The sequence below is a fragment of the Haliotis cracherodii genome, unplaced genomic scaffold, assembly GCF_022045235.1.
Source record: "Haliotis cracherodii isolate W230 unplaced genomic scaffold, xgHalCrac1.p SCAF_9, whole genome shotgun sequence".
NCBI lineage: Eukaryota > Metazoa > Mollusca > Gastropoda > Lepetellida > Haliotidae > Haliotis > Haliotis cracherodii.
Genome location: NW_027266343.1, coordinates 1,925,437 through 1,941,893, shown reverse-complemented (window position 1 = coordinate 1,941,893; position 16,457 = coordinate 1,925,437). Strand labels below are relative to the sequence as shown.

Genomic DNA, 16,457 nt, shown 5'->3' with positions numbered 1-16,457 from the left:
TACCTTGTTCATGATCCGATACGTATCACAATACCTTGTTCATGATCCGATACGTATCACAATACCTTGTTCATGATCCGATACGTGTCACGATACCTTGTTCATGATCCGATACGTATCACAATACCTTGTTCATGATCCGATACGTATCACAATACCTTGTTCATGATCCGATACGTATCACAATACCTTGTTCATGATCCGATACGTGTCATGATACCTTGTTCATGATCCGATACGTATCACAATACCTTGTTCATGATCCGATACGTATCACGATACCTTGTTCATGATCCGATACGTGTCATGATACCTTGTTCATGATCCGACACGTATCACAATACCTTGTTCATGATCCGATACGTATCACAATACCTTGTTCATGATTCGATACGTATCACAATACCTTGTTCATGATCCAATACGTATCACAATACCTTGTTCATGATCCGATACGTATCACAATACCTTGTTCATGATCCGATACGTGTCACGATACCTTGTTCATGATCCGATACGTACCACAATACCTTGTTCATGATCCGATACGTATCACAATACCTTGTTCATGATCCGATACGTGTCACGATACCTTGTTCATGATCCGATAAGTATCACAATACCTTGCTTATGATCTGATATGTATCACGATACTTTCATGTGCTCTTATCTGTGGTGAGTAAGCCATCTTTTTCATAAACAGGATGGCCAAATACCTGGCACACTAACGTTAAACAGTTGGAAGTGTCAAGTATGGCACAATGGATGAAATTATTTTCATTTTCACTACTCATTTTCACTAGTTATGAGTGTTTGGTGTAACATTTATTACAGAATAAATTTCAGGTACTTTGTGTGCAATTGTGATCTCTGCTTGTATTGAGAAGTAAAAAATCGTGATGCATCAGTGTATCATCCAACTTTTAGTGGCTTTCCAGTGTAGCCCATGTACTGTCAACCCCAACCTAATCATGTCTTATGAGGCAATGTAATCAATCAGGTGGTCAGGCTCAGGTTTGTCCGTTCAGTTCTAAATTTACTGGTTCACTGGACTGGCACATACCAGTACATTCATTAGTTTGCTGGTCCTTTGAATTATACTAGGGATAACATATCACAAACAAGGATTCTTAGCTCACTGATATTTCTTCCTTCCAATATTGCAAGTTGTGAAGATCACTTCGGGGATGATATTTTTGTACTGTAGAGTTTGTGAGGCTGCAAAAGTAAGTGGTTTCACGAAGGGACATATTAGAACACAGAAAACTGTAAAATTCTTTCTGACACGTGTTGCAGCCACATACATATGTAGAGATGGAATATTGCTGAGTGCGGCGTTAAACAACAAATGAATGAACGAACGTTTACTCCTAAATGAACATAGAAATTTGGTCAAGATTTCGACTATAAGATGATAATGTCATATTGACTGCTGGACTAGTGGACTGATAGGGTTAGCTGATGCATAATTGATGAGTGAAATCATGTATTGACTGTTTTGTTCTGGCAGAGCGAGCACTTCCCGTTTCTGGGCATCACCGCTGGGAGTAGTCCAGTGGCAGACATGCGATGTCGCACAACGTTCTACACAGCCCTGGGACGTCTGCTGCTGGTGGACCTGGGGGAAGACGAGGAGAAGTTTGACCAGTTCATGATGCCTCTTACAGGTACTGAAAACTGTTGACTTGTATTTCCTGGATGTCTCGTGTAGTGCATATTTCCCTCAAGTAGAACTGGTCACTTGTATGCTTAGCAAATTAAACTGTTAAAGGGGATCGGGTGGTCATGGAGTCTGGGTTAGAGTCTACGAAACCTATGCTTGTTGTAAGGGGTGACCAAATGGGTCGGGGAGTCTGGGTTAGAGTCTCCGAAATCTATGCTTGTTGTAAGGGGTGACCAAATGGATCGGGAGGTCGGGGAGTCTGGGTTAGAGTCTATGAAACCTATGCTTGTTGTAAGGGGTGACCAAATGGGTCTGGGAGTCTGGGTTAGAGTCTACAAAACCTATGCTTGTTGTAAGGGGTGACCAAATGGATTGGGAGGTCAGATTTCTTGACTTGGTTGATGTCGAACCATTGCTAACAATATCAATCACTGGATTAACAGGTCTAGACTCGAGATTATTTACAGGCTGCCATCATATAGCTGGAAGATTGCTGATTGCGGTGTTAAACAACAAACTAACAAACAGGCAAATAAATTACTGTTAACCATATTAACTTGCTCACTTAAATTTGGTTTCAGCTGCATTTGATGCGGTGGGGAATCTGCTTTCTAATGGTACATCAGCCATGGATGTTGAAGGCGCAAAGGTATGGGAGAAATTACAATTTTTGTCAATGTAAAATTGAGTTACTCTTGGCTGTATGAAGGTCTGCTACCCTGTAGATGCCACTTGTCACTTCAACCTATGCTTTTCTGAAGAGCTGCCTTGATGAGTATGGAATGGGTACTGTGTCACCAGATAGTTTGTCTGAGGCATGGCTAGTTGCTTAGGATGTCACCCATGACTTTTCTGGCCCTATGAGATAAAGCTGAAATTTGAAACAGTTCTGTACAATCAACCTGGGAAGGGCCTCCCTACATGAACATATTCCTTGATGAGTGAAATACTGGAATACAATATTTGACTTCTTTGAAGACCTGTGAAGATCCGGGTTAGAATAGGTCTTCAGCAACCCATTTTTGCCGTGAGAGGCGACTATGCTTGTCGAAAGAGGAGACAAACTGGATCGGGTGGGCAGGCTCACTGACTTGGTTGATGCATGTCATCATATCCCAATAGATCGATACCCATGATATCAATCACTGGATTGTCTGGTCCAGATTTGATTATTTACAGACCGCCGACATATAGCTGGAATTTTGTTGAGTGCTGCGTAAAACAACAAACAAACAAACCAAAACCAGTGTGTGCATAATACTCGCATACAAAGATGCAAAAATACAAAGATGCAAAGATGTTATAGTGAGAACACAACACCAGAAGAAGCATGTCAGCAAATGCATACTGAAGTACGCAAGTTAGTCCTATTATTAACTATCGGGCTATAAAAGTATTCATTGTGTATCTGGACTTATGTTTGTAATCCATGATATTACTTTTATCCAAGATTGCATTCAATTTTGTTTAGATTAATTTCGGCAAAATCGTGTATGCTTTGATCAGCAAATCACATCAACTCACCATAAAACGTCATGTTTTCATTATTAAAATTTGCATGCAGCAAAACTGGCACTCATCACCTATGGCTGCCATAACCATAACACGAGATGCGCATATAAACGGAAGTAACTACGTGCCATATTGGATCACGTTGTATTTTAAGTATTGTAGCATTTCACTGCGGGGGTCATGTGTTTGAGATGTGGAATATTTAAGGATTCTTTTGTTTTGAAAATGGAAATAAAAACGAAACGTGTGGTGGACTTAATGAGGATGTTGGAGATGTCTGAGAACCAAGCCTATTATGGCTTTTTGCCTTGTGCATCATGATGCATGTTGGAATGACTGTTGGGGCTACTTTACTTTTCGATTGTTTTCAATAGTTCCCACGCAGTTGTGATAGTTTTAATCCAGATTTAATGCTTGATAATGACATCAATCAATGTAATGAAAATGAATAAAGTATTGTTGACAATGTCAAAATTGGCCATTTTCCTCCATCGCTTCTCAATCCAAAGGGAAGTAACTCTAATCTGTAGTTGTAGTCATCCTATCTAATCAACACTTGGCAGATTTGAAATTTAGACTGTAGAAAGTGAATTTTCAGATGCATAATTTATGTTTTATTTTAACTAATATGACTATTGAAACTGTTGATGGTTATCCGTACTATTGACAATAGATCTGATGTTTTTAACTTCCTGTCAATAGAGTACAAGCTTTGGGCAAACAATTGCCATATCTCGATAGTTTGATATATTGTTACATTCCAAAAGCATGTCTTATTATTTTGTATCAAAGCAGATGAAGTTTTGTGGTATTCCATATCTATTTGGAGGGCATGTGTTAACTGTGTATCAATTTCAATACCTGCACGTCCTAATATTTAGAATTTTTTGTCTTTGCAGAGGTCATTGATAGGTCTGGCCAGAGATTTGAGGGGAATAGCGTTTGCCTTCAACACAAAGACAAGCTACATGATGTTGTTTGATTGGATGTATCCTTGTTACCTCAGTTCAGTACTAACACTTGAGCCTCGTGGGGCCCTGGGTAAACTATGTATCCAGCTCCCCATTCAGCACTCATGGAGAGCCCGGGTTAGGAGCATTCCCCCCTAAACCCCGTTACCTCAGTTCCGTACTAACACTTGAGCCTCGTGGGGCCCTGGGTAAACTATGTATCCAGCTCCCAATTCAGAACTCATGAAGAGTCCGGGTTAGGAGCAAGCCCCCCAAAACCCCGTTATTTTAGCAAGGTGACAAAAAATTATGTCTAAAAAACTAAAAAAACCATTACCAGAAATGGAGCTTGTGCATGTCCGTTACCAAAATGGCAGCTGGTGTCAGTATTCTGCATTCTTGCCTATAAAATGGTTTTGACCTATTGTTTGAAGCGGGGCAGTCGGGGAAGCCGAGTTGTTAAAGCTTTCGATTTCCGACACGTGTACAATGTATGAAGCCCATTTCTGGTGTCCCCTGCCATGATATTGCTGGAATATTGCTAAAAGCGGTGTAAAACCATACTCAATCACTCACTCACTCACTATTGTTTGAAGCATGTATATATGATTCTGTGACATTTTGATTCTATTCATGGAGGGGCGGTGGGGTAGCCTAGTGGTTAAGTCGTTTGCTCGTCACGTTGAAGACCCGGGTTTGATTCCTGACATGGGTATAATGTGTGAAGCCCATTTCTGGTGTCCCCCGCCGTGATATTGCTGAAATATTTCTTGAAGTGGCATAAACAATACTTACTCATTCACTATTCATGGAATTAATTTATGGAAACACCTACAGTTTTATGAACTCTTTTAAAGTGGTAAAAGAATAATTATTGTTTCAAAAGTATTCCTTAGCAAGATGTAGCTATCCAACATACACTCCAGTTTTGCAGCGAGCCGTTGAACTGTGGTTCCACGACCCTACTGTCACAACACCAGTGCTGAAACTCATGGCAGAATTAGCTCAAAACAGGTAATGGAGCCACAACAACTCTACCAGTCTATTTGTATGAAGAGACAAAATAAATCGCCTCAACTGCTTGCTTACAAATATGCATAAAAAATTCAAAAACACAATAGTTCAAGAGCACTGTGTGATTACCCAATGAAGCTGTATTTACTGTTTGAATTTGGGCATCAGGTATACATGAACTCTACTGCAGTGAATAATGCACAGAAGTCCTACGTTTTGCTTATGGTAACTGAGGCATGTATTTCTGTGAGCTTGTGTGACATGTTACACTCGGGCAACACAACTATGATAACTACTGTTTGATGTTTGGTCAATATGGACAAGTGATATGTTAGCGATTAATTCTCAAGGGACAGGTTCACCTAGTTTGATACTTCCACACCCCTGCTTGATTCAGTAATAACTACTTACTGGCGTCATCAGATGACAGAATGGTCACATCTGCCAAGAGGAAGTATCTGAAGACTGTAATTACAAATTTGTATGATGTGTATTTTCTCTTATAGAGTAACTGTTTATGTTGTCTTGCTTTTTTAATTAATTGTTTCATGTCTTCAGATCTCAGAGGCTTCAGTTTGATGTGTCATCACCCAATGGTATTCTGCTCGTCAGGGAAGTCAGTAAAATGATAGTTACTTATGGTAGGTATACAGACATGGTAGCTCCAAACAGTACTGTGCATACACTTGCTTCTTATCCATGATGAAGTTGATAAGTCATCTGCCTGGAGACTGCCTCCGTGGTCAATTGGGTAGATTGTCTCCCCAGAGACAGCCACCATGGTTCAGTGGTCAGATTGTCTGCCCGGAGACTGCCTCCATGGTCTAGTTGATCAATCATCTGCCCGGTGATCCCCTCTGTGGTGTGGTGGTCAGATCGTCTGCCCAGAGACTGCCTCCATGGTCTAGTTGATCAATCAGCTACCTGGTGATCCCCTCTGTGGTGTGGTGGTTAGATCGTCTGCCCGGAGACTGCCTCCATGGTCTAGTTGATCAATCAGCTACCCGGTGATCCCCTCTGTGGTGTGGTGGTCAGATCGTCTGCCCGGAGACTGCCTCCATTGTCAAGTGGATAGAGCATCTTCCCGGTCACCATGTCCTTGGTGTAGTGGATAGAGCATTTGTCCGGAGAAAGCCTTCCATGTTCTTGTGGATAGAGCATCTGCCCAAAATGCAGAAGGTTGATGCAGTCTGCAGCTTTCACCACTTGTCCTTGAGTAACATTTCTTCTGGTCTCGAGCACAGCTTTAGATGCAAACTATCAAGAGTACTACGCTACATTTCAAAACAAAATCAATTTGCTTAGAAACTTTTTCTGCTTGACTTGACTTCTGTTTTTGATTTTTTTTCAGGGTCAAGAATACTCACAATAGGAGAAATAGCCAAAGATCAAATCTACCCATTAAAATATCCTTTTTGTTCGTTTCTGACTTCATTCGTTTGTAAGTAATCGAAGCAATGAACCATCTTGTTCTCTATGACAATGTTCTTCTAGTTACACCAGTCATGTATATATTTAAGAATTGCTTACACACAATCATGTATTACATTCTCGGCCTTGTATGACCTGTACTTGAGCTTTACACCAGTTACCTATTTGCATGTAGATCTGAAAACACATCCATACAATGTTGTGTCAGGTGGTCTTTCTAATCAACCAATCAGCATAGAGGCTTCTCAATTCTCGATCGGCATATCATGTCTCTGTCTTGAAAATGAACTTAAATGGAAAGTTCTAAATGTAAATGATAAGGTCTGCGCAGCCATATTGTTGTAGAGATTTTTTGCGTCCTGTTATTTCTGAGTGCCATGCTATCTACACCTAAAAGGGAGTACAATTTCAAGGAGTACTTGTGTCCTATGTGTTTTCTTTTGTTGAAATCAAGTTTGTAAAGAAATGAAGCCGAATCATTTTAGGATGGTGACATCTAATTCTAGTAATTGGCACAAAAACCCACCTATCCAAAAGATGTGATTTTAATGAGAATGAATTGATAGTCATTAATCATGTTAATCACTTTTTTGTTATTCACTGGAATACACAGGGGATATTAGCAGTTTTAGTACATTCACTAATATGTGTTTGACAATCACATTGTTTCAAGAGGTATTTCCTTAACCAGCGCCATGTTGAAAGGTATCTCCATCTGTTTCTCAATGCTGAAGGCAGCACTTTGTGGGAACTATGTCAATTTTGGTGTCTTCCGTCTATATGGAGATGATGCCCTTGACAACGCCCTTGGCATGTTTGTCAAGCTGCTGTTGTCAATATCACAGAATGATTTGCTAGTAAGTATTCCATTTTCATATAGAGAACAATATGTTTGACAATTTTGTATTTTTGACTGATAGGAAAATTACAATGCAATTGTATGTCAATAAAAGTTTCCTATCCAGAGATAATGGACCTCCATGTCAAAATGATGAGATCAGATTGGTACATGTGATCTTGATTAAATACTGTGTCGCCTTCCTTGGAGGGTAATAAATCTCTTATACAATGTACCCCGACACGAGCAGTACTTGCTGCATGAGGATTTCGTAGAGCTGAATTGAAGTCGCCAGTTCGAAACTACTGACATACAGCTCATGAAAGTTGTCTTTTTTTTTTGATTGGCTAATGTCCAATTCTTGTTCATCATTTCATTGGTTGGTCAAAATTCATGAAAGGTCTTTCTGTTGAAACCTGTAATGGGATGTCCTCAGATCTTTGTTTATCGGTAGATCTGATTGTAATGCAATTGGTGCCCTGCTGTGCTGTTGCAGGGCTATTTGAGAAAGTGACTGAAAACCCTACTGACTCACTACATGGAAGATAGGATTGGGAGTATGAACCTAATAATATTTCATTGTCTTGCAGGACTTCCCGAAGTTGAGCCAGAATTATTACGGTCTTCTAGAATGTCTTGCCCAAGATCATATGTCATTCATTAGCAACTTAGAACCTCAAGTCTTTCTCTACATTCTGTCCACAATTTCAGAGGGCCTCACTGCTCTTGGTGAGTATGAGAATGATTGTGATTTGTTTCCTTATTGTAAAGGCTCGTTCAGGAATCCAGGTTAGAGTGGGTCCCCAGCAACACGTGCTGGTCGTAAGGGCCTCACAGATGGATTGGTTGGTGAAGCTCTGTGACTGATGTGTGTACATGTAGCCTAATGCATGGATTGTTGCTTGCTATATTGATCACTGAATTGTCATACTATGAAGGGCTTGATTGCTGAAAAACTATATTTACTGAAGGTGACTTAAATTCTTGAACAGCTGAAAATAAAGCTGGTCATCAGAGTAAAATGATGTCTGTTTGCTGTAAATTGATTACTGAAGGTAACAAATGTGATGGGTTAGGAGTAATGAATGTTATCTTGTATTCTCTAGTCCAGTAGTGATACGATTGTATCCTGTTGCAGATACAATGGTGTGCACTGGCTGCTGTGCAACACTTGACAACATCATCACTTATCTGTTTCGTCGTCTCACCGTCAAAAAGAAGAAGACCCGTGCTGGCAGTGTTCCCGACAGCGAATCATTCCTCCGAATACTTGAGCTTCATCCAGAAATATTACAACAGGTGGGTGATATTTCAACAGGTCTGGACCCATGAAGATCGGGGGTAGAATAGGACTTCAGCAACCCATGCTTGCGGTAAAATGTGACCATACTTGGCGACTAACGGGATAAGTTGATGCATGTCATCGTATCCCAATTACATGAATCCCTGGATTGTCTGGTCCAGACCCGATTATTTACAGACTGTCGTCATATAGCTGGAATATTGCTGAGTGTGGCGTTAAACAACAAACAAATAACAAAACAACAGGTCAGTAATATTACAACAAGTCAATAATATCAACAGCTTGGCAATATGGAAGTTGTGAGCTTGTACACAGCAAACATTCCTTTGTCTGGCGACAAGGTATACATGCCCAGATAATTGACCAAAAATGGTGTTTTATCACAAAATTAATAGATGCAAACATGGTAAATGAACTGAAACATGTTACAGATGATAAGTTGTATTACAGCTCCTATTCGCTTGTTATACTTGTTTACCTGCTCTGTATGTGTTTGTTGATGACACCAACTTCAGTCCTCTGACTCACTGATGATTCTTGTGTAACACCTGTTTGATAATGACACCAACTTCAGTCCTCTGACTCACTGATGATTCTTGTGTAACACCTGTTTGATAATGACACCAACTTCAGTTCTCTGACTCACTGATGATTTTTGTGTAACACCTGTTTGATAATAACACCAACTTCAGTTCTCTGACTCACTGTTGATTCTTGTGTAACACCTGTTTGATAATAACACCAACTTCAGTTCTCTGACTCACTGATGATTCTTGTGTAACACCTGTTTGATAATAACACCAACTTCAGTTCTCTGACTCACGGATGATTCTTGTGTAACGCCTGTTTGATGATGACACCAACTTCAGCCCTCTGACTCACTGATGATGCTTGTGTAACACCTGTTTGATAATGACACCAACTTCAGCCATCTGACTCACTGATGATTCTTGTGTAGCACCTGTTTGATAATGACACCAACTTCAGCCCTCTGACTCACTGATGGTTCTTGTATAACACCTGTTTGATAATGACACCAACTTCAGCCCTCTGACTCACTGATGATTCTTGTGTAACACCTGTTTGATAATGACGCCAACTTCAGCCCTCTGACTCACTGATGATTCTTGTGTAACACCTGTTTGATAATGACACCAACTTCAGCCCTCTGACTCACTGATGATTCTTGTGTAACACCTGTTTGATGATGACACCAACTTCAGCCCTCTGACTCACTGATGATTCTTGTATAACACCTGTTTGATAATGACACCAACTTCAGTCCTCTGACTCACTGATGATTCTTGTATAACACCTGTTTGATAATGACACCAACTTCAGCCCTCTGACTCACTGATGATTCATGTGTAACGCCTGTTTGACAATGACACCAACTTCAGTTCTCTGACTCAATGATGATTCTTGTGTAACACCTGTTTGATAATGACACCAACTTCAGTTCTCTGACTGACTGATGATTCTTGTGTAACACCTGTTTGATAATGACTCAAACTTCAGTCTTCTGACTCACTGATGGTTCTTGTATATCTGCTGTTTCAGATGTTGTCGACAGTGTTGAACATCATCATGTTTGAAGACTGTCGCAACCAGTGGTCCATGTCACGACCCCTCCTTGGTCTCATCCTGCTCAATGAAGAGGTGGGTGTCTCACATTCCTCATGTTTAGTGCTCATGAAGCCTTGGTCAAACTTCATTGGTTACAAACTCAGAGGCAATTCATCATGAGGATATCCGGATACCATGAACAGAAGCTATGTTGACCAGGCCACAATAAAGTCATACTGAGAATTTGACCATGTCAATATTTCAGCTTTAATATCTGGAAAAAAAACCTTGAAAACATATCTCATCAAATCCATGACAACTGATACCTTTTTATGTTCAGTACATACCTCATTCTGATTTGTAGTGAAGAAGAAATTTGCAGCTAATCCAGATTTTGAAAGTTTTAGTTCATTTTTCGATTGGAAAGTCAGGTTATGTGATCTAGATTTTAGAAATAACTATCTTTGAGAAAGTTAAATATTCTGAACATCCTTAAGACTACTCAGTCCCAATTTGCTCTCAGGGGATGAAGACTACAATGGCAAAACCTTATTCACCATAATATCTTTCCTTTTTTGACAAAGTTGGTGTGCTTGTTCTAAGACCATGCAGAACGAGTTTGATTGAGATTAAGTAGATTGTTTCTTGATAAACGCCGCACTCAGCAATATTCCAGCTTTATGACAGTGGTCCGTAAATAATCAAGTCTGGACCAGACAATCCAGTGATTGACATCATGAGTATCGATCCACACATCAACCCAGTCCGTGAGCAACTCACTCATTTACATAAGCAAGTTAGATTATGACTGGTAAGTGATTTCGTGGTTACAGCTGTTGATTATGACAGAAAGTTATGAGATTTCTCTTGTTTGAATGTAGTATTTCAACAAGCTACGAGAGAGTATCATCTCCAGCCAGCCCGCGGAGAAACAGGCCACCATGGTGCAGTGCTTCGAGAATCTCATGGACGGCATTGAGAGGTCTCTCCTCACAAAAAATAGAGACAGGTATGTACGAACAAAACATCAGCAGTCTGTGCAATATACCACTAAAGTAGGCTCATCCTTAACTTCTTTTGAGTAGTATATTAGAGACGAACCCAAAAGCTTCAAGAATTATCTGAGTAAATTAATTTTGTAAGTTTCGAGCCTTTGGTGTGGAGAGTAGATTCGTAGATAATCTGTAATTGCAAGTAGGTTATCACCGCCCTGCATTATTTTTCACCTGCAGATTCACACAGAATTTATCAGTTTTCCGGCGAGATGTCAACGACTCATTGAAAGCTTTAAGCAACAGCCCTTCATCCTCCTCAACATCTCTGGACATGATGAACTATGGATAACACTGAGCGAATGTGTGCATGTGTGTGTGTGTGGATGGGATATAGACAAACATGTATATACAGACTGTGTGATCCTAGAGTGGGTGTGCTGTGTGCTTGGATGGATAAGGTTTGTTACAGCTTACAGTACAACTGACAATAACAGCAGGTGGAACTGGAATACTGAATTGAACAGGTGGTTGAGGCTGCCATATCCGACCGCTGGAGGTGTGAAAGGGTTTTGATATATGTGAAAGTGCTAACTGTCACTAGGCATGCCTGAATTGTTTGTATTTTAGCTTTGTGGCGTGTATTATCATGATTATTGATGCAACCGTGTGACATAGTTTCTGCAATATCAAAACCACTGATTATGTCACTGTCGTATTAGCTGCTTTGAGAACATGGGTTTAGATAAGCAGGTGCTTGTATGGTTACCATGAACTACATGTGATGGTACTTGATGGAAGGGAGACATGGCGCTGACAGTGTTGTCTTGTCCAGCCAATGTCCTCATTGGATTCACCAGATGCCTACAGTGTCCCTCAAAACCAGTGGAATAATGCTAAAAAAAGCCTAAAATCAGACTCACTCTAGAATAGGCTGATATTGAGATCTCGACAGCAACTGCAGCATCTGATTAACACTCACGTCTTGTTATGAGACTACCTCCCTTGGATCTTCTGCTCGATGACAGTTCTATGTTAGGCTGGTGCTTTGTGTTTGCAGCAAACTGTTCATTGGATTCAGAACATGGCTGGCGTTACAATAGACCATTCATTTTCAACCTGGGGACAGGTTTATTGGCATCATACCTGTGCTCGGTGTTAAACCCAACTCGCCCACTTACAGTACTATGTTGAAGTAGCGCTCAGTGTATGCAGCACCCATTACAGAGTTGAGACATGGCTTCACAATATCAGATATATTCTCAACCTGAATCTTCTTCTGTCCCTGCCTCATCAGCCTACCAACTATTTGTCTGCAGACTGACTAGTATGTGTAACTTCTGGATGTACGGGAATGTCAAGCTGAATCTCCACAATGGTTGGTGTGATATTTTCCCCGTTCTCATTCACTGGACCCACTGTTCTCAAACAAGGGCCTATGTATCAGGGCTCTGACGGTGATGATGGTCACTAGGTCTGCGATCACAGTTGGCAACTTATCTTGAAATTCTACATCCCTGCTGCATCTGTATACAGTCCTGAATGTGTCTCAGTGTCGTTGCGCTAACCCAGAAGACGTATATGTGAACACTTTGAAGGTTAAATGTCCTAAGGCCCATTAAATACGATACCAATCAATAAAGGTAGAATCCTGTAAAATCCTTTCTTGTGAACACCATCAATAATGGTTAAATGTCCAAAAGACTTCCTTGTGAACACCATCAACAAAGGTTTCTTGCCAATATGCCTTTTCAAGATATTACAATGTGTAGGTTGTAAGTAGGTTCCTCTTCAAATCTAGTTGAGTCATATTAAAATTATTTTTTGAAGGGGTCAAGCTGGGCAAGCTGCTCCTTGAAGCACTTGTGTGAAAAATTGTATCAGGCTGTGCTCCTTCAATAGTCCAAATGTAATTGTTGCGGTGCATGGAAAAAAGGTGTTTTAGGTATGTCTGAACACATACAATCTCATGAAGATCAGATCTTGTAGTCCGATAATGTACTCTCTGCATGAAGATCTGAGGTACTTCATATTAGATGTTATGGCACTCAGAAACAAGATGTAAAAAATCCACAAAATTATTGTGCTGCTTTTCTTATTTACATTTGGAACTGATTGGTTAAGATCGTTTTGGAGATACAGATATGCAGGTCTGAAGGCATTGCTCACACGTTCTGAGAATTGTGAAGCCTGATTTGAAAGTTCACCTGATGCAACATTGTGGATCGTCACCACGAGGGTCATTGTATCTGAGTAAGAGATCTGATTGTATGAGATTGCAGACACATGATGGGGTGTGGAATTTCTCCTTATACATGTCTACTGTGGGCTCAAATCGTAGCCCATTTATTGCAGTTGTCGTGTTTTGTCTTGTAACTGAGTAGAGTGTTCTGTGTCGGTAAAGTCAATAGGCTTTATAGACAAATGTTGAAGGAAATATTAGTGATATGTTAGTGATTGATATGTGAGTTCTGTGTGTGTAAGAGGATATATATTTGTGGTGATTGGTAAGGAAGGAGTTGTAGTTTGGTGAAGACTGGCGAGAAAACTCTGATTTATTTAAATTCGAGCTACTCCATTTCTCCGTTGGTTATTTCAGCAGCAGTGTTAATGACATTCAAGCCAGACTTTGTTGTAACAGCATTTTCTACTGCTGAAGTGGTTTTGTTGAATTGCATACTACTGAAAATAGGTTAAGTTAAAGAATTAGGTGATACTTAACTTTTTTTTTCAGTAGTATACTTTCCGATGGTTACACACGTACATGGCTTCTTTTCCAGTTGTTACTTATATTCGAAATAAAGTAATTTTTGTTTTGGGTATATTCTGGTTATTTCTAAACTGACACATGGTACACATGTTTGGGGCCATACGGACACTCACCCAGCCTTCCTCATGTATAATGTTGGACATTTTCATGGCTGTTTCATTATTCAGTACTAATTACGCTGGTGCAGTTCTAGACATGTTTATTATATCAGCTTAAAATGGCTTTAGAAGCAAAATATTTTGCATTGATGAGTTCTAAGATTTGCTTAATGTTATTATGCATTCCTTACAACCAATTCTTGAAGTTTTGACGACTCGCTAAGTGTATCCAAGTCTTTGTTCTTCTCAAAGAAAGGCTGTTTCTAGGTAAATTACATTTTGGATAAAAGATTAAAGAACTTTATTATTTGCATTTAAGATATGGTAAATATAATGAAAGAATGAAATTTGAAAAGTTTTATTGAAATCAAAATCAGAGAGAACTTATATTGTATGTGTTCTTTAAGGAATGCTGTAAAGAAAGGATTGACAAGAATTTTATTGTGTGATATTACTAGATCAGTCTTCAGGAATACTGGCATAGTGTCCTCTAACATACATGGGCAGAACCAGACTAGTTCATTCTCACAGAGGGAACACAGTGCTGGTGGATGTGCATGTGCAAATCATGCCTTTTGGCTTGATATCCCTGTCAACAGAATGGACTGCTTTGGGCCACACCTTTTTAGTTTTATGTTTCACAGATTTATTCCAGCTTTTCCACACAAGGTCAGTCAAAATAAAAAAATTAGCTTTGGCAATTATTTGTTTACTGTATTTTCTTGAGTATAGTGTGCACCCATGTATAATGCGCACCCCCCTATAGCAGATTCAATATTTTGGAAAAAAAGAAATTTGAATATTATGCGCAGAATTTTTTAAATTTATTTTATTCATATGAAAGTCGTTCTGCCGTGAAGTTAAAACTGCAGCTGGCTCCTTGAATCACTGATAGTGATGCAGACATGGAATAAGAAAAAATATTTTTATGTTTAATTTATTTCTTAGACCAGCTGCATTTCAGTAGAGGCGGCAGGCCCGTGAAACGAAAAATATAAATGTGTGGCCTTATTAGTTCTCTGGAACCCATATAGCTTTATGAAGAGTTTCCTTCTTTCCTTTTCTAATACATATGATTTATTCGTCACATTTCTAGGATAATAATATCAACAACAGATCAGTATTTGGTGTAAATATATGACAATTGTACAGCAAAGGCAAGGTTTGTGTGAAGAAAGGCAATGTTTTCATCAAGCAGCCTAGCAGGTGGTGCTACAGTATTTAACCTACTGTGTGCAGTGCAATCTATGATACTGAATGAGTTTGATCCCTTTGTAAACTTTGGGACCTGTCATTTATAAGATAGTGGTGCCTTTTGGAGGGAATTGGGGTTGTGAACAAGATAGTCATAACATATAACATGCACTTTGGTGCATAAAAAGGTGCATTGACGGTTATTTTATTGTTAAAGTAATATGTTTGATGTTCAGTGTGAAATATTGTGATTTGTAAGGGCCAGGTGGATATGCAATTAGGGTGCATTTATAAATTCTTGTACATGTTCATTTTGGGAGTGTCATCTTATTTTATGACTCATTGTGCATGAAAAGTCTCCCACCTACCAGTTATTGATGACAGGTCCCTGAACTCATGGGGACTGAAAGGATGGAGAGGTATAAGAGGGATTGCTGGGATATTTTTGTATATGATAAGTGCTATCTATGTGCTGTCATTGTGAAGTAGCGAGACAGGTGTAAATGGTGCAGCAAGATGCTTGTCCTACCTACAACCACAATTTCATGAAGTACTACAGGTGTGTGTGTGAGTACAAAAATTGGGGAAAAATAAATAGTTGAAAGATATACTTTGCCTCTGTTTTCTATTTCTGCATTTTTGTATTGAAAGTTTGTTTTTGAAAGGCATATGGACGTCTGGTAAGTCAATGTTATATATACAATTTTGCATCCATATTTAAGGTCTATGAATTTTGCATATGCTAATATTGAAAATATTCTTCAACAGATATATTGCAAACAGTACACATACCTTAACATGAATCAAAAGGCGACTGTGCTCGTAAGAGGCTACTAACGGGATCGGGTGGTCAGGCTTGCTGACTTGGCTTGCTGACTTGGTAGATGCATGTCATCGTATCCCATTTGCGGGGATCGATGTTCATGATGTCAATCATTGGATTGTCTGGTCCAGACTCGGATGTCCACAGACCGCCGTCATATAGCTGGAATATTGCTGAGTGCGGTGTTAAACAACAAATATACAAACAAACTTAAATGGTTCTACTAGCAGAAATTACAACTTGCCCTTCTCTCGGAGGAATCGCCCATGCTAGAGGACACGACGTCCACACATCTACCATTGA

General features: G+C 39.6%; 1 protein-coding gene across 2 annotated transcripts in view; it reads left to right on the top strand.

Moving 5' to 3' along the window:
- The window catches only part of LOC139452164 (exportin-7-like), a 41,527-nt gene extending 25,598 nt beyond the window's left edge, over positions 1-15,929 (top strand). For both annotated transcript variants that reach the window (XM_071233516.1, XM_071233515.1), the window contains exons 19-30: positions 1,511-1,667; positions 2,245-2,312; positions 4,075-4,163; positions 5,032-5,139; positions 5,698-5,780; positions 6,491-6,545; positions 7,268-7,427; positions 7,999-8,137; positions 8,547-8,707; positions 10,272-10,370; positions 11,159-11,286; positions 11,510-15,929. In XM_071233516.1, coding sequence (XP_071089617.1) covers positions 1,511-1,667; positions 2,245-2,312; positions 4,075-4,163; positions 5,032-5,139; positions 5,698-5,780; positions 6,491-6,545; positions 7,268-7,427; positions 7,999-8,137; positions 8,547-8,707; positions 10,272-10,370; positions 11,159-11,286; positions 11,510-11,621 — 1,359 coding nt within the window. In that variant the 3' untranslated portion in view covers positions 11,622-15,929. The remainder of the gene's footprint in view (positions 1-1,510; positions 1,668-2,244; positions 2,313-4,074; positions 4,164-5,031; positions 5,140-5,697; positions 5,781-6,490; positions 6,546-7,267; positions 7,428-7,998; positions 8,138-8,546; positions 8,708-10,271; positions 10,371-11,158; positions 11,287-11,509) is intronic.
- Positions 15,930-16,457: the final 528 nt, after the last annotated feature.